Source organism: Eurosta solidaginis, chromosome 2 (assembly GCF_040869045.1).
Source record: "Eurosta solidaginis isolate ZX-2024a chromosome 2, ASM4086904v1, whole genome shotgun sequence".
In the NCBI taxonomy this organism is placed as follows: domain Eukaryota; kingdom Metazoa; phylum Arthropoda; class Insecta; order Diptera; family Tephritidae; genus Eurosta; species Eurosta solidaginis.
Window position 1 is genome coordinate 172,940,352 of NC_090320.1, and position 22,891 is coordinate 172,963,242.

At 37.1% G+C, this 22,891-nt stretch overlaps 1 protein-coding gene across 5 annotated transcripts in view; it reads left to right on the forward strand.

Annotated features, from left to right (window-relative positions):
• The window catches only part of haf (leucine-rich repeat and fibronectin type-III domain-containing protein hattifattener), a 589,440-nt gene that overhangs the window by 464,867 nt on the left and 101,682 nt on the right, over nucleotides 1–22,891 (forward strand). For 3 of the 5 annotated variants that reach the window (XM_067766431.1, XM_067766433.1, XM_067766434.1), the window contains one exon: nucleotides 822–1,103. The exons of 1 other annotated variant lie outside the window; for it this stretch is intronic. In XM_067766431.1, coding sequence (XP_067622532.1) covers nucleotides 822–1,103 — 282 coding nt within the window. Of the gene's footprint in view, nucleotides 1–821; nucleotides 1,104–8,825; nucleotides 8,896–22,891 lie in introns of all 5 variants that reach the window. One more of the 5 variants, XR_010949699.1, reaches the window with a different exon arrangement.

Here is a 22,891-nt window from a genome sequence, read left to right on the forward strand (position 1 = left end):
TCGTATTTATATGCTCACCTTGTGAAAAATTCATATAAATTATCACACATGAGGGAATAGGGAGAGAGGAAGATATAAAGATAGGGATTGGGATATAAACTTTTTAAAAGATTCCTGCAGGGCAAAGTCTAGCTAGCATTGCTAGTAGGCTAAGGGACAAAATTTTTAAACAGGACTACCTAAAACAACCTTTCCTTGGATAACTAAAGTAGTTACATCGTTTGATAGAGGGTCAAATATTAACATTTTCCCTATGTTTTGTTTCTAAAAAAATTCGATAGTTTGCATAAAATTACAATTTTTAAGTGGAACTATCATTTCTTCTAATGCTCATGACTTCTGAACGGACAGAGATATTTTAACTATATTTATTTATTTTTTTTTTATTAAGTCATATAACTCCATACTTTAAGCACACTTTTTAAAATTTTTGGTAGAACTACTAAAAAATATTACTGGCCTCAACCTGTCCCAAAAATTAAACAATGTCGAAAAATCGATATAAAAAATAAAAAAATTTTAACCTCTTATGCAATGGAAATAACAAGAGATTTTCTAATGTTTTCTAAACCTAGAATAAATTCATATATAATTACACTTTTAGAACGCAATTTTTTTGCAAAGTATGGGTTTTTTCCAAAACAAAGTATGTATAGGGAAAATTCCAAGATTTGACACTCAATCAAAAAAGGTAACCATTTTATTTTTCCAAGGCCGCTTTAAAAATTTAGTCCAACAATAGAACAATTTTGATTCAATACATACGATCGTACTTTATTGACTTCTTTCATTTTCGCCCTCTTTATTCAAACGTCAAACAGATCAATAGCAGATGGTCAATCTCAGCACAGCTTTTCAAACAACTCAAATCGTGGATATTTAGGAACTGCATTTCCTACAAACTTGATAAACTCCAGACCAGAGCTCCGGCAATCCCGACAATCTTTAGCTGCTGCTTCGGAGCGCATCTCGCGCGCATCGTACACTGGTTCTATACATGGACCCACAAGCGTGGCTTCAAGCACTCGCCGCTCACGTCCCCGATCTAGATCACGTGAACAACTAAATGCAGCACATATGTATAATCACAGACCGGGAAGTCGGTAAGTATTATAAGATGGTGACAGAATTTAAGTAACATTTTGCACAAATCATATATATTACCTCAATTTATCAAATAAAAGGCCAGGAATAAACAGGATCGGTAGATTATATTGCAGGTATACAGATGGTATAACCTTTTCTCAAAGGTGCCATGACATACATAATCCCTGGTTTTCAAAAAAATATACCAGCTCACCAAATTTCATCGAGATATCTCAAAAATTTCGGGACTAGTTTGCGTTGAAACAGACAGAGGACAGACGGGCATGGCTAAATCAACTCAGATCGTCGTCCTGATCAGTTCTGCTTATTTATTGGTAGGTCTATATCTCCCCCTTTAAGGACTTACAATTTTAAGATTCGTGACAATCTTAATATACCATTTCATTTTCATGAAAGGTATAAAAAGTAAAAAAAAGAAAATTAGATGAAAGAAAAGCAAAGAAAGGGAGAAAAGGTTAAGGCAAGCAAAAGTATAGTGCTGTTTGTAGAGGTTGAATTACAACCACTGGGCGAACTCTAGCATGTATAAACTTGTATTCAAGGGACCGCTGTGTGCATAGCTAAACAAAACACTGCTTATCATTATTTTTAGTGCTAACGCTTGTGGCAAACTTGACATATCAACATCCATATAAAACAGCTGATCAGCCGTATGGAAATAAATGTAATTGAAGAACGGTTCCATACCATGGCGCTGTAGCCATAACCATAACATAGCCTACCAATTCGTTTTTGGTTTTTCGCCATATCTATGTATATCCTATAAATATATGAGTTGGTGAATTTATTAACTTCTTCTCTCTCAGTATTGCTGGCTCGAGGTCAAAATTTTTTGTTGTTTCCGCAAAAAAACAATAAAACACTAAGTTTTTGTTTATGCCAATATATTTCAATTACCTTCGGTAACGTCTTCAGGGCATATTTATTTTTCACGTATTTACCGCCTAACGTGGAGTAATACACTGAAATTTTGACCTGGAGCCAGCAATACTGAGATATATTAGTAAACAAAGGTCGCAAAAACATCAATAATAACTTTTGGGATATTTAATTTTTTGTTTTGGATACATTTTGACTACTTGACTTATTATTTGTAAAATTTGTTAGTAGTTTTTGCTTTTTCTTTTTTTTTTTAAATTACCACATTTTATAGATTAAGGCACCAATAATCGACATGGTTAGCAAAAATATGGTTATGACCATGGTACAATAAACGGTAAAAGCAACAGAATTGCATTTTTTTATTTTTTTATGCGAGGTTAGCGATAAATCCTCAATGGTTGTTTTTTATACTAAGTTGAGCAGAGCTCACAGAGTATATTAAGTTTGATTGGATAACGGTTGGTTGTACATATATAAAGGAATCGAGATAGATATAGACTTCCATATATCAAAATAATCAGGATCGAAAAAAAATTTGATTGAGCCATGTCCGTCCGTCCGTCCGTTAACACGATAACTTGAGTAAATTTTGAGGTATCTTGATGAAATTTGGTATGTAGGTTCCTGAGCACTCATCTCAGATCGCTATTTAAAATGAACGATATCGGACTATAACCACGCCCACTTTTTCGATATAGAAAATTTCGAAAAACCGAAAAAGTTCGATAATTCATTACAAAAGACCGATACAGCGACGAAACTTGGTAGATGAGTTGAACTTATGACGCAGAATAGAAAACTACTAAAATTTTGGACAATGGGCGTGGCACCGCCCACTTTTAAAAGAAGGTAATTTAAAACTTTTGCAAGCTGTAATTTGGTAGTCGTTGAAGATATCATTATGAAATTTGGCAGGAACGTTACTCCTACTACTATATGTACGCTTAATAAAAATTAGCAAAATCGGAGAAGGACCACGCCCACTTTTAAAAAAAAAATTTGTTTTAAGTAAAATTTTAACAAAAAATTTAATATCTTTACAGTATATAAGTAAATTATGTCAACATTCAACTCCAGTAATGATATGGTGCAAGAAAATACAAAAATAAAAGAAAATTTCAAAATGGGCGTGGCTCCGCCCTTTTTCATTTAATTTGTCTAGGATACTTTTAACGCCATAAGTCGAACAAAAATGAACCAATCCTTTTGAAATTTGGTAGGGGCATAGATTTTATGACGTGAACTGTTTTCTGTGAAAATGGGCGAAATCGGTTGATGCCACGCCCAGTTTTTATACACAGTCGTCCGTCTGTCCTTCCGCATGGCCGTTAAACCGATAACTTGAGCAAAAATCGACATATCTTTAATGAACTTAGTTCACGTGCTTACTTGAACTCACTTTATCTTGGTATGAAAAATGAACGAAATCCGACTATGACCACGCCCACTTTTTCGATATCGAAAATTACGAAAAATGAAAAAATGCCATAATTCTATACCAAATACGAAAAAAGGGATGAAACATGGTAAGGTAATTGGATTGTTTTATTGACGCGAAATATAACTTTAGAAAAAACTTTATAAAATGGTTGTGACACCTACCATATTAAGTAGAAGAAAATGAAAAAGTTCATTAACACCTTTCATTTGATACCCATATCGTACAAACACATTCTAGAGTCACCCCTGGTCCACCTTTATGGCGATATTTCGAAACGGCGTCCACTTATAGAACTAAAGCCCACTCCCTTTTAAAATACTCATTAACACCTTTCGTTTGATGCCCATATTGTGCAAACAAATTCTAGTGTCACCCCTGGTCCACCTTTATGGCGATATCTCGAAACGGCGTCCACCTATGGAACTAAGGACTACTCCCTTTTAAAATGCTCATTAACACCTTTCTTTTGATACCCATATTGTACAAACAAATTCTAGGGTCACCCCTGGTCCACCTTTATGGCGATATCTCGAAACGGCGTCCACCTATGGAACTAAGGATTACTCCCTTTTAAAATACTCATTAACACCTTTCATTTGATACCCATATCGTACAAACGCATTCTAGAGTCACCCCTGGTCCACCTTTATGGCGATATCTCGAAAAGGCGACCACCTATACAACCACCACCACTCCATTTTAAAACCCTCATTAATACCTTTAATTTGATACCCATATCGTACAAACACATTCTAGAGTCACCCCTGGTCCACCTTTATGGCGATATTTCGAAACGGCATCCACCTATAGAACTAAGGCCCACTCCCTTTTAAAATACTCATTAACACCATTCGTTTGATGCCCATATTGTACAAACAAATTCTAGGGTCGCCCCTGGTCCACCTTTGTGGCGATATCTCGAAACGGCGTCCACCTATGGAACTAAGGATTACTCCCTTTTAAAATACTCATTAACACCTTTCATTTGATACCCATATCGTACAAATGCATTATAGTCACCCCTGGTCCACCTTTATGGCGATATCTCGAAAAGGCGATCACCTATACAACAACCAAACTCCCTTTTAAAACCCTCATTAATACCTTTAATTTGATACCCATATCGTACAAACGCATTCTAGAGTCAACCCTGATCCACCTTTATGGCTATATCCCTAAATGGCGTCCACCTATAGAACTATGGCCCACTCCCTCATAAAATACTCTTTAATGCCTTTCATTTGATACACATGTCATACAAGCACATTCCAGGGTTTCCCTCGGTTCATTTTCCTACATGGTTATTTTCCCTTATGCTGTCACCATACCCCTCAACTGAGTATGTAATGTTCGGTTACATCCGAACTTAACCTTCCTTACTTGTTATTTTTGTTTTTTGTATTTACATTTCGTTTCCTTCAAATCTGTGGATATCGATCCCGGAAGAAGATATAAACTACGAAGAAAATGAATGATTGCTTCAAATTGTAATTATAAAACGTATTTCGATGGATTATGGAGTATTTATAATATAAACGGTTTTGATAGTGATTTTAGGCCTGAATATAATTTTTATTAATTTTTCCAAAAGGGGCTTTTCGGCCGATAAATAAAAATCATGAGTAAAGGCCGACTTCGATAATGTTAAAATTTTGGTTATAGAGAGGAGAGAGAGGACGCGACTAACACTCGAAGGGTTACGCATACAACAAAAAATAGAGAAGACGGTAAACTCAAAAAAGACGTAAATAATATAAACGGCGCATACACAACTGCCATCAAATGTAAGGACGCAGTCGAAAATTTCAATTGTGCAAATTTCTATATGCTGTTCAATTAATGCTTTTGTTAACAAATGTGGAATTTAAAAAGTAATTTTTTTTTTATGTTAAAAGTTACGTCTAAAGACAAAATTGTAGTTCCAATGTAATTGTATTATGTTAAATGTAAGTGAACTGTTTATGTTAAAAGTTACGTCTAAAGAAAAAATTGTAGTTCCAATGTAATTGTATTATGTTTAATGTAAGTGAACTATTGGAAAATTTGCTATTGCTTGATGGTAATTTTTAATAACTTTTTAATGTTTGTTTTTTCGTTTTATGTTTTATTAAAATAAGCCAGACTCCCTCATGAAGATATTATAAAAAAACAAGTAAGGAAGATTAAGTTCGGGTGTAACCGAACATTACATACTCAGTTGAGGGGTATGGTGACAGCATAAGGGAAAATAACCATGTAGGAAAATGAACCGAGGGAAACCCTGGAATGTGCTTGTATGACATGTGTATCAAATGAAAGGCATTAAAGAGTATTTTATGAGGGAGTGGGCCATAGTTCTATAGGTGGACGCCATTTAGGGATATAGCCATAAAGGTGGATCAGGGTTGACTCTAGAATGCGTTTGTACGATATGGGTATCAAATTAAAGGTATTAATGAGGGTTTTAAAAGGGAGTTTGGTTGTTGTATAGGTGGTCGCCTTTTCGAGATATCGCCATAAAGGTGGACCAGGGGTGACTATAATGCATTTGTACGATATGGGTATCAAATGAAAGGTGTTAATGAGTATTTTAAAAGGGAGTAATCCTTAGTTCCATAGGTGGACGCCGTTTCGAGATATCGCCACAAAGGTGGACCAGGGGCGACCCTAGAATTTGTTTGTACAATATGGGCATCAAACGAATGGTGTTAATGAGTATTTTAAAAGGGAGTGGGCCTTAGTTCTATAGGTGGATGCCGTTTCGAAATATCGCCATAAAGGTGGACCAGGGGTGACTCTAGAATGTGTTTGTACGATATGGGTATCAAATTAAAGGTATTAATGAGGGTTTTAAAAGGGAGTGGTGGTTGTTGTATAGGTGGTCGCCTTTTCGAGATATCGCCATAAAGGTAGACCAGGGGTGACTCTAGAATGCGTTTGTACGATATGGGTATCAAATGAAAGGTGTTAATGAGTATTTTAAAAGGGAGTAATCCTTAGTTCCATAGGTGGACGCCGTTTCGAGATATCGCCATAAAGGTGGACCAGGGGTGACCCTAGAATTTGTTTGTACAATATGGGTATCAAAAGAAAGGTGTTAATGAACATTTTAAAAGGGAGTAATCCTTAGTTCCATAGGTGGACGCCGTTTCGAGATATCGCCATAAAGGTGGACCAGGGGTGACCCTAGAATTTTTTTGCACAATATGGGCATCAAACGAAAGGTGTTAATGAGTATTTTAAAAGGGAGTGGGCTTTAGTTCTATAAGTGGACGCCGTTTCGAAATATCGCCATAAAGGTGGACCAGGGGTGACTCTAGAATGTGTTTGTACGATATGGGTATCAAATGAAAGGTGTTAATGAACTTTTTCATTTTCTTCTACTTAATATGGTAGGTGTCACAACCATTTTATAAAGTTTTTTCTAAAGTTATATTTCGCGTCAATAAAACAATCCAATTACCTTACCATGTTTCATCCCTTTTTTCGTATTTGGTATAGAATTATGGCATTTTTTCATTTTTCGTAATTTTCGATATCGAAAAAGTGGGCGTGGTCATAGTCGGATTTCGTTCATTTTTCATACCAAGATAAAGTGAGTTCAAGTAAGCACGTGAACTAAGTTCATTAAAGATATGTCGATTTTTGCTCAAGTTATCGGGTTAACGGCCATGCGGAAGGACAGACGGACGACTGTGTATAAAAACTGGGCGTGGCATCAACCGATTTCGCCCATTTTCACAGAAAACAGTCAACGTCATAAAATCTATGCCCCTACCAAATTTCAAAAGGATTGGTTCATTTTTGTTCGACTTATGGCGTTAAAAGTATCCTAGACAAATTAAATGAAAAAGGGCGGAGCCACGCCCATTTTGAAATTTTCTTTTATTTTTGTATTTTGTTGCACCATATCATTACTGGAGTTGAATGTTGACATAATTTACTTATATACTGTAAAGATATTAAATTTTTTGTTAAAATTTTACTTAAAAAAATGTTTTTTTTAAAAGTGGGCGTGGTCCTTCTCCGATTTTGCTAATTTTTATTAAGCGTACATATAGTAACAGGAGTAACGTTCCTGCCAAATTTCATAATGATATCTTCAACGACTACCAAATTACAGCTTGCAAAAGTTTTAAATTACCTTCTTTTAATAGTGGGCGGTGCCACGCCCATTGTCCAAAATTTTAGTAGTTTTCTATTCTGCGTCATAAGATCAACTCATCTACCAAGTTTCGTCGCTGTATCGGTCTTTTGTAATGAATTATCGAACTTTTTCGGTTTTTCGAAATTTACGATATCGAAAAAGTGGGCGTGGTTATAGTCCGATATCGTTCATTTTAAATAGCGATCTGAGATGAGTGCTCAGGAACCTACATACCAAATTTCATCAAGATACCTCAAAATTTACTCAAGTTATCGTGTTAACGGACGGACGGACGGACGGACATGGCTCAATCAAATTTTTTTTCGATCCTGATTATTTTGATATATGGAAGTCTATATCTATCTCGATTCCTTTATATATGTACAACCAACCGTTATCCAATCAAACTTAATATACTCTGTGAGCTCTGCTCAACTGAGTATAAAAAATCGAAACGTGTAGGAGAATACGAAAACCCAACAGTTTTTGTATATTTATTTATCGGCCGAAAAGCTTCTTTTGCAAAAATTAGTTAAACGGTTTTGTTGAAAACAATACTAACATTAAGTAATAATAATTCTAAAAGCTAGAAAATAATTAGGTAGGTCCTGGGTACTAGTCATCACACTCCTCATCAATCTAGGGCGTTGATCAGGCACTTAAATAAAAGCGTTGGGCGCGTCAAATTTCTATTGATAATCATAAATAAGACCAACTGAACCTTAATCAGGTTATGATACGCCTCACATTTTTAGAAATTTCACGCGCCCAACGCTTTTATTTAATTGTCTGATCAACACCCTAGATTGATGAGGAGCGTGATGACTTGTATCTAGGACCTAGGACCTACCTAATTATTTTCTAGCTTTTAGTATTATTATTACTTAATGTAAGTATTGTTTTCAATAAAACCGTTTAACCTAAAATTTTTTGTAATTTATTTTATAATTTGGGAAACATTTAAACAACGTGACATCAGGGCGGACAAGGCGACAGCTGTTTCGATTATACCTTGTAAAACTCTTCAAAGCCTTTTCTCCCGGGAGTGGGAGTCAAACCCGCACTCCTACGATAGTTGAAATGGTTATAAACGCATTCAGCTACGTCATGCCTTAGTTGTTGTAAAGTTTTCCCCAATTGCCTTCTTCGCATATATTATCTTCCACACATTACATAATTCGTATGTAGTTATGTGTTGAAGTTATGCCTGTTTGTAAGGCGGTTTTCAGATAAACTTGGTATTTTTTGTTGTTTTTGTACTATTTATAGAACTACAAGGAATTGAACAAATGTTGTCTATTTATATGAGTTAACCGGGGATTGCCGTATCGCTTTAAAGGTATGAAAACATTTATTTCAAGCAATTTTTAATTTTATGATTTATTTTATAATTTGGGAAAAATTTAAACAACGTGACATCAGGACGGACAAGGCGACAGCTGTTTCGATTATACCTTGTAAATCTCTTCAAAGCCTTTTCTCCCGGGAGTGGGAGTCAAACCCGCACCCCTACTATAGTTGAAATGGTTATAAACGCATTCAGCTACGAAATGCCTTAGTTGTTGTAAAGTTTTTCCCAATTGCCTTCTTCGCATATATTATCTTCCACACATTACATAATTCGTATGTAGTTATGTGTTGAAGTTATGCCTGTTTGTAAGGCGGTTTTCAGAGAAACTTGGTATTTGTTGTTGTTTTTGTTCTATTTATAGAACTACAACGAATTAACGTAATGTTGTCTACTTATATGAGTTAACCGGGGATTGCCCGTATCGCTTTAAATGTATGAAAACATTATGATTTCGGATGCAAAGAGTGTTTTTACAAGGATAGGTTTTTCTACTGCCCTTAGGCTGTTGAAATTACCAAAGGCTCGAAGGTGGCCTAATGTGGTAGCCGACCCGGTATCGACTAGGCACCTTATTAAAATACCTTCAAAGGTTAAATCTATCAGGGGTAAGTTGGTCGATGTGGAGAAATCTGAAAATTTTCAATGCTGTCTACTTCCATTGGAACAACATTCCTATTATTATTTGAAAACCTCCCGGAGTTGTTTGCATATGTTAAGTTTCTATGACCACTAGGGCCACCCCGAACATTCCCACTGACATTATATCTGCCTTAATTGTTATTGTTGTGAAAATTTGCATAATAGTTCATATTTTCATGACTTCTAGTATGGTTCTTATAATTTGTGTTGAAATTAGAGTGACTATTTGAATTATTTGTATAAAAACTTGCATCATTTTCTCTATGTTCCTTTGTATTACTTTTATGAAGGAACTCATTGGAACTAGTAGGGAGATTACGATTAAAAGTATTATTCTTTGAGTGAACATCAACCTTCATAGTACCACTGTTTAGATTAATATCTTTTAACATATTATTTTGTAAATAGTATGTGAGAGCAGTTTCCTATTATTGATTTTATTTTGTAGCAACAAAGTTTTTACATTAACGCCCCGATTCTGGTGTGGTAACAACATTCATTACCACAGTAACGAAATCATGTGGCAACTTATACACCCTTTTGGTATTCTACCCGGGAAAATAGCCGGATAATTTTTTACCCACAAAATTAGGTGGTTACATCGAAATAACCACACAACAGCTGTTGTTTAGAAAAAGGCAAAACTGAAAAATAAAGAATTGTAAGCGCAAATAAGGAAAGATAATAGTGAAAAGTGTTGCCTCTTGCTATACACATTTGTTTACATTATGTACTTTCACAGTATATATTACAATATAGCTATGTAAGAACTTATGCATGTATGTACATATATACACATCGTCCTGTTTATTCGTTAACCTCGTATCTACGAGTGAAACATTTTCGGTAAAGGCATGGCGGAACCATACAAGGTAGCCGCATGGTGACATACCTACCAACATAAATAAAAATTACATGTACTTTGTTTTTGTAAATTCGATGGACAAATGTCAAAATCGTACTGCGCGGAAGTTGATGTATCAAATAAAAAAAAAAGGTTTATATTCAGCTTTCCCATGCTGCCAGCTTGTATCGTTCCGCCATGGGTAAAGCGAAGAAAACCAACTTTTAAATTTCACCACAGACACTGGTGAGTTTTTCGGTGATGACAGCGTTACCACTTTGGCCAGAATTGCGAATCAAAGAACTGGTAACGATTTTCGGTTACATAATGTTCTGGGTACTATTTTACCGGTAACGCTCAGAATCGGGCCGTAAAAGGCAAGTATTGTAAGTAAACGTCAAAAATTAGTTTTGAATTATTTTGTGGTGTATATAAAGAATCATTTGCACCTTCTAAATTATATTTTGTATTCATAGTGTGTAAAATACTTCCTAACTTAATGTGCAAATCTTCAATATTTAAAACTCTTACATTCATTGCGTAATTTCTTAGGCTTAAAAATATAGATTTGGTACCGAATTCTTCCTTTAGTTTAGACCATATGTCTTGAAAGCTTGGTTCGGTAAGTTGTTGAACGACATGTAACGCTCGACCTTTAAATTTGTTGCAAAAAACCATGGAAATAATATGTTGCTCTTCTGATTTTGTCAGCGGTAAAATTATTGTGACGTCTCTTAACCCTAGAACACACACCCAGAAAATACCACGTAAACACACACCCGGGATACGTTTGTACCCGGGACCTTATTTTGCGGTTTTTTAAATGCTTATTCAACCGATTTCCCGGTTTTTTTTTTTTAATGTATATTTTAATATATAACAAGTATTTTATTTTTTATTTCATTCGAATATTCCTACTGGTTCCAGAGATATGGGCAAATAAAGTCAGGACATGCAACAGTGGATTTTTGTTTTTGTTCTTGTCCTGATAAATGCAAAACTAAATAATATAATTTATAATAATATACTTGTAGAGTAACAACGAATACACATTTTGGTTTTTATTTCATTGAAATATTCTACCTGGTTCAAAAGATATGTGCAAATAGGTCGCGCAAGGTATGGGTACATAGGTAGCAAATACACTGGTATAACTGGTTTTTGTATTTTATATGCAGCTGCAAGGGTTGTTTTCACACGAGGTGTTGTTACAAATGCTGCCCGTTGATATATTCATTATTGTTTTGGTGCTCAAAAGTGTAAGAAGTGAAAATATAAGTGAAAATAAATATAGCTGAAACTATAAATAACTGGATACGAAATGACTTCAAGAAGAAACGAATATTTATCAAAAGCAGCATATAGAAGGTAAAAAAAGGAAAATAAGCAACAATGTAAACATATACCAATTTTTTTTTATTATGCAGACTAACTGAGGAACAGCGAGAATCATATGTACAATCTTTATTTGATGAAATTTGTGACGATGACGCTCCCTATGACTTTCACTCAGTAGATGAAGAAGAAATTCAATTCAATAGGGGGACTCACGAAAGCATATAAACTTATAAGGTGTAAAATTATATCCATTTACACACGCTGTTATATGAACGCACCTAGTAATATTCTTGATAAACTTGATTGTTTATCAGCTGTATTATTGCCAAACAAAATTTTTTTGATTGTTATACAAATTAAAAAATGCCAAGATTAAGTGAAAAATCAAAACTAAAACGTCTTTACAAAGATATACTTGTAAATGACTTGCTGATGTTGGAGATTTCTGATGAAAATGCCTGCTGTAATGTCTGCAAGGTTGCATTCCTTTGAGTTTACCGCGTTTACACAATGAAATGTGCGCGTAAATTTATACAAATTGTGTAAATGATTTTTCATACAAAATTTGACAGTTCGTTTACGCACTAGATAAATTTATACGTTTACACACTTTATAAGGCATTTATACGGTTACACGAGTCCCCTTAATGACATTGAAATTGCTGATGACGATGCTGAAGTTTCGCAAAGTGCCGCAGAAGTATTAGCTGATTATGCGGACTATGAGGATGATGAAGAAGACGAGACATAAGCCCAAATTTAATTGACCTATAAATTGTAGTATACAATGATTTTACAAAATTTATTTGTAATATGAAGTATTGAAATATTAACTATTTTTAAGATACTTACCTTTTGCTAAAAATACTTACCTAATGAAATATTAACTATTTTTAAGATACTTACGTTTGCTAATATACCAACCTTTTGCAAAAATACTTACCTAATGAAATACCCTGCAAATGTGTTAAAATACTTACCTTAATGAACCACTCTCTAAACAAAGAATTTATAAATTTTTGTGTATTGTAAGTACCGTGCACTCAACTTTGTACATTCCTTTTACATACATACGAACATATAAATAGTTACAGCTAGGACTGCGCAGAAGGCTGAAAATTTTACTGCTTAATATGTAAGTTTTAGTTCGTTATCAACTACCGTCCGCTCATGTATATCATTTTAGTTGAATTCTTTTGAGTGAAGTGATTCAAGTTTAATAAAGTAACTTTTTGAAGTTTAAAGTGAAGTGCCGTGATTTTCATTTGGAAGGGAGAGTAGTGGAAACCCCAACCCATTTATACCCCTAAATAATACATGGTCCATTGCGGCCATCAGTGAATCAGTGACCCATAAGAAAAAATAGAAAAACTTAAAACCTTAAATGCGAAAAAAATTGAAAAAATTATAAGAGGTTGAATAAAAATAATAAGTAGAAAAAACACCTAAAATAAAAATATTGCAAAATATAAAAATTTATAAAATACTTACATGCGAAAAAAGACCAAATAGTTCTTACTTACCTTAATACAAGTGTATACTTATGTACCTATACCAGTGCAAAAAACCTAAAAAAAAATAAAATTCAAAAAACTAAAAGTAAAGTCAAATACTTACCCGGTACGTGCGCTAAAACAAACTGCAAATAAATTTAAACAAACAAAAAGTAAGAATTATAGAAAAAATTTACATTTACTTACTTAAAAATTACAAAGTACTGAAAATAAAACAGGTTTAAAGTAAATTAAAATTGGGAAAATTACCCAAAGAACGAAAAATTTTGGAAAGCAAGGTGCTGAAAAGAAAAGAAACAAATACAAAGTGCGGAAAGTCATACGAGTGCTAAGAAATAGAAATAAAACAAATTTATATTGAAAATTAAACAAAAGGAATTACCTAAAAAGAAATAATAAAAAAAAGGCACTCATTAAACCATCCAAAAAAAAAATTTTTTTTGTGTGACAGCAGCTTTAATTTTGTAGCAATATTTGCTATTTTTACTATACCACGAGCAGTAGACCTGCACAAGTGGTACCCCATCAAACAGCAAATAAGCATACATCAAACCAACAGGACAAAACAGGTGATAAATAAACAAGAATGCCAAAGTAAGTACACGCAGTACAAAATTATACATATTCACAAGTACAGCAAATTTACCCACCCTTCGAGCGGTAGTTGGAACCGTTCATTTACCCAACAACACCGCATACTCTGGTTAGATAAAACCCATAAAAGGTACAGTCGAACCTTAACCCAATAGTTCGTACATATGAAAATAATATAAATTGTAATCGAAGCAAAATTTTCTCATCTCATAGCGGCACTTATCTTTGGAAAAAAGCTGTACTTGTCCCCTCACATATACATATATTATATATATATATATATATACTCAACACCCTCATATATAAATACTGTACTCATACACTCTTGTATACATATAATTGTTACTCATCATTAGCATCCTCTCACCCAAAATTAGTTGCTACCCAAATATAAATAACCCGTTGCATACATTTTTTGCAACATAGAAAAAATCTCCAAAAAAATCGATTTTGCACTTAACTCAGTTGCATAAATAAACTCAGCCCATTACTCCAAAAAAAACCCCCACCCCTATATAATAAAATTGATTTTATTGGACAAAAAAAACTAAAAAGTTAAACACCCTAATACGCACTTCTTTTAAACTAAGACTTCACTCAATACGCAACTTAGAACTCAACTTAGTAAAATAATTCCAACTCAAAGCAATTATAGCTCCACCCACTCTTTTTTATTTCTCCACGCCATATATACATACATATTTATATACATAACCACATACTTGTACTTAGTGGCGCTAAGACAAGTAATTTTCCACCCTCAACACAAAAGCCGCGCATATCCACTTGTTTGTGCAAATTCCGCTACTCATAATTGCGCAGTGGGACTAGGCATCTCAAAAACTGAGTAAAATTACAGTGGTAAGAAACACTTAAATTCTCAGTAAATTTTAGACTCAAGTTTAAATTGTAATATGGCGGACGAGAAAAAGGAGCAACCCAAAACCCTAAAGCCACAGTCAGGACCCGTTACCCGATCTAAATCCCAGTCGGAAGATGAATACGGAGTTTTGACAAGAAATTTTTCTTCGAGATAAACAAATTAGAAAAATTCTGCGAAAAATGGTGGAACTTAGCGGAAACGGACCACTCTGAGACCAGTCTCATGCTGTACTTGGAGGAACTCAACAAGCGAGTAGACGCAGTGGAACCTGCATACGAAGCAGCACAGCTAGGCAGAACGGAGGAAAAATTCAGGGCGACATGCGAGGATGCATACAACACATCTCTCGACACAGCGATGAGCACAAAACTCAGGATCAGCGAGCTGATTAGCACCCTACAGACTAGTCAACCGAGCAACATGCCCATACAGGTAAACCATACCCCCTCTCAACACGAACCCTATCTCAAAGTCCCCGCATGCGACACGGAGGTCTTCCATGGCGGTTATTTAGACTGGCCGTCATTCCGGGACATGTTCACTGCGGTCTACATAAATCACCCAAAATTATCTCAGGCCCAAAAACACTATCACCTGAGAGCAAAAACACGAGGCAAAGCAGCTCTGATTATTAAAAAATATCAGCTAAATGATCAAAACTTCGGGCTGGCCTGGGGAGCACTCAAATCCCGATACGAGAATCGGAGAATTCTCGTAGATAACCAATTAAAGACCCTATTTAATATGCCCACAGTTTATTCTGAAAATGGTGAAAGAATTCAAGAAATTCAAACCACCATAAATAACTGTATCTCGACCCTAAATGCGAGCGATGTCTCAACTGATAACTGGGACCCCATCCTCGTATTCTTATGCTCATCAAAACTACCTGATGAAACCCTAGCACTTTGGGAGCTATCACTCAACTCTAGAAAGGAGCTACCACTTTGGTAGGAGATGGACAAATTTCTCACGACTAGGTACGAAGTGGTAGAACGAATCGGCACATATAGACCCAATAAACCCCGAAACTCTAACTCTAGTTTCAACCACAGATCTTCGACGCCTCAAAACCAGTCAAACTTCAGGAATAAGACCCAAACATTCCATGTGGACTCAAAGAGGCAACCCTCATGCAAACTCTGCAATCTGAATCACTCATTAATGAGCTGTGTAAAATTCAGAGATCTCTCAACCCAAGAGCGAAGCAAATTCGTAAAAGAAAACAATTATTGCACAAATTGTTTAGCTTGCTCACATTTGGAAAAAGAGTGCGGTAGCAATTTCACTTGTGTATATTGCCAAAAACGACATCACTCTTTACTACATTTTCAAACAAACTCCAACCCTCAAAACTCAGCACGGAGATAACAAAGGAGCAAGGCGCAACCCCTAGTTGAAGACCCAGACAAAACATCAACTTCAAAAGATGCCAGTCGAAACCAATCAACTCAAAACCCATTCAAGAAAAACACGACATCGACTCACTTCGCAAGTAGTAGCGAAACCACCCTCTTACCCACAGCATTAGTCACAGTGTTAGCTAACGGCGAATGTCATAAAATTCGCGCACTGATAGACCAAGGCTCTGAAAAAACCTTTGTAGCCTCTAGAATACAAAAACTACTTCAACTGCCAACCAAAGAAACCCATTATAAAATATCGGGAATGGGAGGTTCAGTAGTTCAAAACTCGAATAAGATCTGTGAAATAACTCTCTGCTCGGCGGACCTGAAAAAGCAAATTTATACCCAAGCCATTTTACTGCCTAAATTGACTCATTTCTTACCCAGCTTCAAAGTGTCGACAGCAATTTTGAAGGAAATTGCAACATTGCCACTCGCTGACCCTCAATGTTCCACACCATCAAAAATCGACATGGTTATAGGCAGCGATCTTACTCCCCAAATATTAGTCCAATGGTTACAAGCCAACGTAAGTGGCTCTTTATTAGCCCAAAACACTATATTTGGGTGGATACTCAGCGGACCCATTAAAGAGACTGTAAATACATCCTCGACTCAAGTACTCGAGAGTCCGGATGATACTCTCAGTAAAATACTCCAGCAGTTCTGGAAGCAGGAAGAGCTACCCTTGACTCAAGCTCTTTCGGAAGATGACAAATTTTGCGAGGAACACTACCGCAAAACCACCCACCGCCAAGAAGATGGTAGATATGTTGTGAAACTACCATTTAAGAAGGAATTTCCAAACACGCTTGCCCTGGGACACTCACGTATTGCTGCACAACAACAATACATCAGCGTCGAGCGATCCTTGGAGAAAAGACCAGAATTAAGAGAAAAATACTCAGAAGTTTTGGAGGAATACCTCACCATGGGCCATATGGAGGCAACTTCATCACGCGAAGTCATCGAGAACGGAAAGTACTCGTCGTTCTACCTCCCCCACCACGCTGTCTTAAAACCCGACAGCAAAACAACAAAGGTACGCGTTGTTTTCAACGCGTCTAGAACTACCCACTCTGGCAACTCGTTAAACGATGTGTTGTACACAGGCCCCGTCCTCCAAAACGACTTAATGCTCGTACTACTCAAATGGCGATTCTTTGAGTATGTATTTAACGGCGACATCGAAAAGATGTATCGCCAAATACCCGTTCACGCAGAGGATCAAAATTTCCAAAGGATTTTGTTTCGAAAATCTCCACATTTGCCAATGGAAGATTTTAAATTAAAGACAGTGACGTTTGGCGTCAACTGTGTCCCATATCTGGCTATACGCACTCTGCATCAACTCGCAGGAGACACAAAATCCACCCACCCACTCGCCCATGATGTATTGCTACGAGAAACATACGTAGACGATATACTCTCCGGCGAACACACAATACAGTCAACTATAGACTCGCTTCAGCAGGTCATCGAAGCATTAAAATCAGCCGGTTTTCCACTTAAGAAAATAACGGCAAATTACCCCGAAATATTGAAATCAATCCCGAAATCTGATCTCCTTGATGAAGATTTTCTCAAGTTTCACGACGCAAGCTCAACTAAGACTCTCGGCATAAAATGGAATGCTATAACTGACTCTTTTTCGTACTCGTACGAACCCATCCCTGAAGAAAACTCAAAAACTAAGCGACAAATATTGTCGGCGGTCGCGAAATTGTTTGACCCGGCAGGATGGCTATCGCCAATAATGATACTAGCCAAGACTCTCCTCCAGCAACTCTGGTTAGAAGGAACTGACTGGAATGAACAAGTCAAACCCAGCGCTTTCCACAAATGGAACACATTTCGCGAAAATCTTTCCGCGATAAATGCAATTAAAATCCCTCGATGGGTTGAATTTTCACCCAATAACCCTTTCAGATGCATGGATTCTTAGATGCATTGAGAAAGCATTCTGCGCTTGTGTGTACCTACGGGTGCAGAATAGCAAGGACAAGTTTTCTACTCACCTACTCGTGGCGAAGAGCAAAGTGGCTCCCGTGAAAACCGTGAGCCTCCCTCGTCTAGAACTTTTTGGAGCAGTACTAAAACAAATTCGCTCACACCTAGCTCTGACTCCACATGACCTGTTTCTCTGGTCGGACTCCGCTATCGTACTAGCATGGCTGGAAAAACCCCCACACACCTGGAAGACCTACGTGGCAAATAGAACCTCACAAATTCTGAAAAACGTGAGTAGCGCCCCTTGGAAACACGTACCCAGTGGAGATAAACCAGCAGATCTTGGCACCCGTGGATGTACACCCAGAGTGGTTGGCCAAATCCCCAACGTCCTGGCCGAAACCAGTAACACAGACCCCTACTCCACCGGAACAAAAGCGCACCCAAGCATTTCATGCTGTAGATGTGCCTGATCTACTCGAACGCTTTTCTTCCTACTCAAGAGCTCAACGAGTCGTTGCTTATATGTACCGATTTATACACAGAGCACAAGGTCTTGATACTTTGAAAACGATCACGCTAACCCAAGAGGAAGTTCATCAGGCAAAAGTTCGTTTGATCCTGTTGACGCAACATAAATACTTCTCTGCCGAAATTGCAGATCTACAGTCCAACAAACCACTCCACAAAAAGAGTTCATTGTTAACTCTAAACCCTATGCTCGACGAATCAGGCATAATGCGGGTGAATGGGCGGCTCGCAAAAGTCAATCTTAGTTACAACGAGCGTTATCCCATTATAATTCCCCATAACTCTCGGTTTTGCTATTTACTCTTAGAATTTATTCACTCTACCTTGTTGCACGCCGAAAAACAACTGATGATCCGCATGCTACAACAGGAATACTACATCCCTCGACTCAAACAAAAGGTGAAGAAGTGCATATTCCATTGTAAGATATGCACGATCTACAAACAACAGGCTAAATCCCAAATAATGGCCGCACTCCCTCCGGAAAGGTCCACATACTCTCTCCCATTTCACACGACCGGTATCGACTTTGCTGGACCTTTTCTCGTTAAAACATCAATCTTACGGAAGGCATCTTACTCAAAGGCATACGTTTGTGTATTCGTATGTTTCTCTACAAAAGCAGTCCATCTTGAAGTCTGCTCAGATCTGACGACTGCTGCCTTTAAAGCAGCATTTGCTCGTTTTGTTAGTCGTCGTGGACTCCCACACAAAATAATGTCAGACAATGGCAAAACCTTTATTGGAGCAAGTCGTGCCATTCAAAAGGAGCTCTCTTCTTTTCTCACGGAAGCCGCAACTGACATAGCTCAAAAATATGCTACTCATGGACTGTCCTGGCAATTCATCCCACCATATGCTCCTCACATGGGCGGATTATGGGAAGCGGCAGTTAAAAGTTTTAAAACCCATTTCCTTAAAGTTGCAGGCAGCCAAAAATTCACATTTGAAGAATTTACTACCCTACTCACTCGAATCGAAGCGGTTCTCAACTCTAGACCGCTAGCTCCGATGTCGCAAGATCCAAATGATTTACTCGCTCTAACTCCCGGACATTTCCTCCGTGGTGCTCCACTACTCGCGTTACCCGAACCCAACTCCGAGAACCTTTCGCTCATCAACAAATGGCAAAAACTACAAGTTCTACACCATCAATTTAGTACGCGCTGGAAAAATTAATATCTCAAAGAACTTCATAAGCGTACTAAATGGAAAACTTAGCAGACAAACATCGAAGAAGGTCATCTAGTCGTCGTGAAAGATGACCTTTTCCCCCCGAATGAGTGGCGACTCGGGCGTGTCACTCGTCTTCATCCCGGATCGGACGAAAATGTTCGAGTTGTAGATGTCCGCACTCAAAGCGGAATATATACACGACCCATTGCAAAACTTTGCGCACTTCCCCCAGCAGAATAATATCTCTAACCTCACTCTAGCGATCTCCCCGTAGCATATAAACTCAAGGATCTCCATAAAACCCTATCGTTAGCCCCCCTACTCACCTCACAAAACATTTCTCTCTCTTTTTATTCTCATTACAGACGCTACGAGAGTTACAGCATTTGTCGGCTCTGTTGCCAAAAGCACTCGCTGCGCTATTGCAACGCCTTCGTGGCTATGACCCCTGAAGAACGTTACCCGACTCCCCGGACCGTTGCCACAAATGCGGCCTTGCACACCACACGCTGCTACATCGGCAGCAAGATAAACCTCCCAAGAAGCAGAAAAACCGACGCAATGTACCGAAACCGAAGGAGAAACCCACTACTCGACGAGTGGTCATTGCAAAGCCGAAAAGGAAGAGGGAAGGACGCAAGGACCCTCAGCGGCGCTTGAAAACCCTGTTCTCCACAGCAGTATCCACCTTGGCAGAGATGCAGGAGTTGCTGCTTCCTTCATCGGAGCAGGCCGGCCGCCATGTTGGAGACATGAGCCCAAATTTAATTGACCTATAAATTGTAGTATACAATGATTTTACAAAATTTATTTGTAACATGAAGTATTGAAATATTAACTATTTTTAAGATACTTACCTTTTGCTAAAAATACTTACCTAATGAAATATTAACTATTTTTAAGATACTAACGTTTGCTAATATACCAACCTTTTGCAAAAATACTTACCTAATGAAATACCCTGCAAATGTGTTAAAATACTTACCTTAATGAACCACCCTCTAAACAAAGAATTTATAAATTTTTGTGTATTGTAAGTACCGTGCACTCAACTTTGTACATTCCTTTTACATACATACGAACATATAAATAGTTACCGTTTCCTAGCTGCGCAGGAGGCTGAAATTTTTACTGCTTAATATGTAAGTTTTAGTTCGTTATCAACTACCGTCCGTTCATGTATATCATTTTAGTTGGATTCTTTTGAGTGAAGTGAATCAAGTTTAATAAAGTAACTTTTTGAAGTTTAAAGTGAAGTGCCGTGATTTTCATTTGGAAGGGAGAGTAGTGAAAACCCCAACCCATTTATACCCCTAAATAATACAAAGAAGAAGATGAAGAAGTAGAAGAAAATAATGAATTATCTGCTAGTGGCGAAAAATTTGTTGCACGTGATGGTACTGAGTGGATGAAAGTACCCAATGTAAGTCGTCAGGTACTCGGACAAAATATTATAAGAGAACGTTCTGGACCAGCTAGATGCACTGAAATGCTGTCAATAGAGCAAACATTCAAATGTTTCATGAACGTTGAAATGGCTGATATAATTATGCGCCACACAAATAAGTTAGCAAAAGAAACTTATAATGCTTACAACAATGCGCATCCAAACACAACTCCTAAGTCATGGATGCCTGTGTCAATAACAGAGCTGTATGCATTTTTTGGCATACTTATTATGACTGGTGCGAACCAGAGCAATGGAGAACATGTTCGAGATTTATGGAGCGTCAAAAACTATCCTTTATATCGCGCCACAATTGGAGTCAACCGTTTCTATTCGATATTGCGGTTCCTAAGATTTGACGATAAAAACACTCGTGCAAAACGCTTACTAACTGATAAAGCAGCACCGATCAGTGAGTTGTGGACGATGATGAACAATAATCTTGTTGCACATTATAAGCCCAGCTCATGCTTGACGATTGATGAACAATTATTTCCTTACCGTGGACGCACACGGTTTACGCAGTACATACCGTCAAAACCTGCTAAATATGGTGTCAAGGTTTGGTGAATTTGCGATGCCACAAATGCATATCCACTGCATGACAAATATATACTGGCCAAGCAGAAACTGGTAGGGAAACGAACTAAGGCGAACGAGTGGTGAAGGATTTGTCTACCAAATACCAAGGAAGTGGCCGAAACATTACAATGGACAATTTTTTTACGACCTTGCCAGTTGCAGAACTGCTTCTCACCTGGAAACTCACGATCGTTGGAACTTTGCGCAAAAACGAATCATATATTCCTCAAGAAATGAAGCAGAACAAAAACAGGACAATTGGTTCAACGACATTTGGCTTCAAAAATAATGTGACAATGTTCCCAAAAAAAATAAAGCTGTAATTTGCTCTCGACCATGCATAATGATGCTGAAATAGCTGACAGTGGGAAACCTGAAATAATTGAATATTATAATCATACCAAAGGTGGTGTTGATCGAATGGACCAAATGTTTGCGGAATATCCAACACAAAGACAAACAAAACGATGGCCACTAGCGATGTTCTTCAACATGTTGGACATTACAGCTCTTGCAGCCTACATTGTCTACGATTTGAATAACCCTATGTTGCCTTGGAGAACAAACAACAAGCGTAAGCAGATCCTGCGCAGCTTGGCTGAAGCATTGTGTATGCCCATTATTGAAGCCAGAGCCATAAATCGTCAAGTAACGCGAAATTTTTCGAGTACAATTGCTATTGAAGCATATTTCAACCGACCGCTGGAATCAATGGTGTCAACAGCAGCATCAACATCTGCCGCAGCGCGCACGCCAAAACCTGTGTCCGGATCTTGCTATTTATGTTACGCACAAGAGGAAAAACGCCGTAGAAAAACCAGAAAGCTGTGCGCCAAATGTAAGAAGCCAATGTGTCTTGTACATTCGGTCACATCAACAAATTGCTCTATTTGCCATGATTTTCCTTAGATATAAGATGCATTTTTATAATTTTTATAATAAAAGTCAATAATATAATGTGTGAGATGAATATTTTTAATTCTTCAAATAAAAAAATAATATAAAAAATGTTTTTTTTTTGATTATTATGAGGATTTTTACTATTGGGGTACAAACGTATCCAGGGTGTGTGTTTACGTA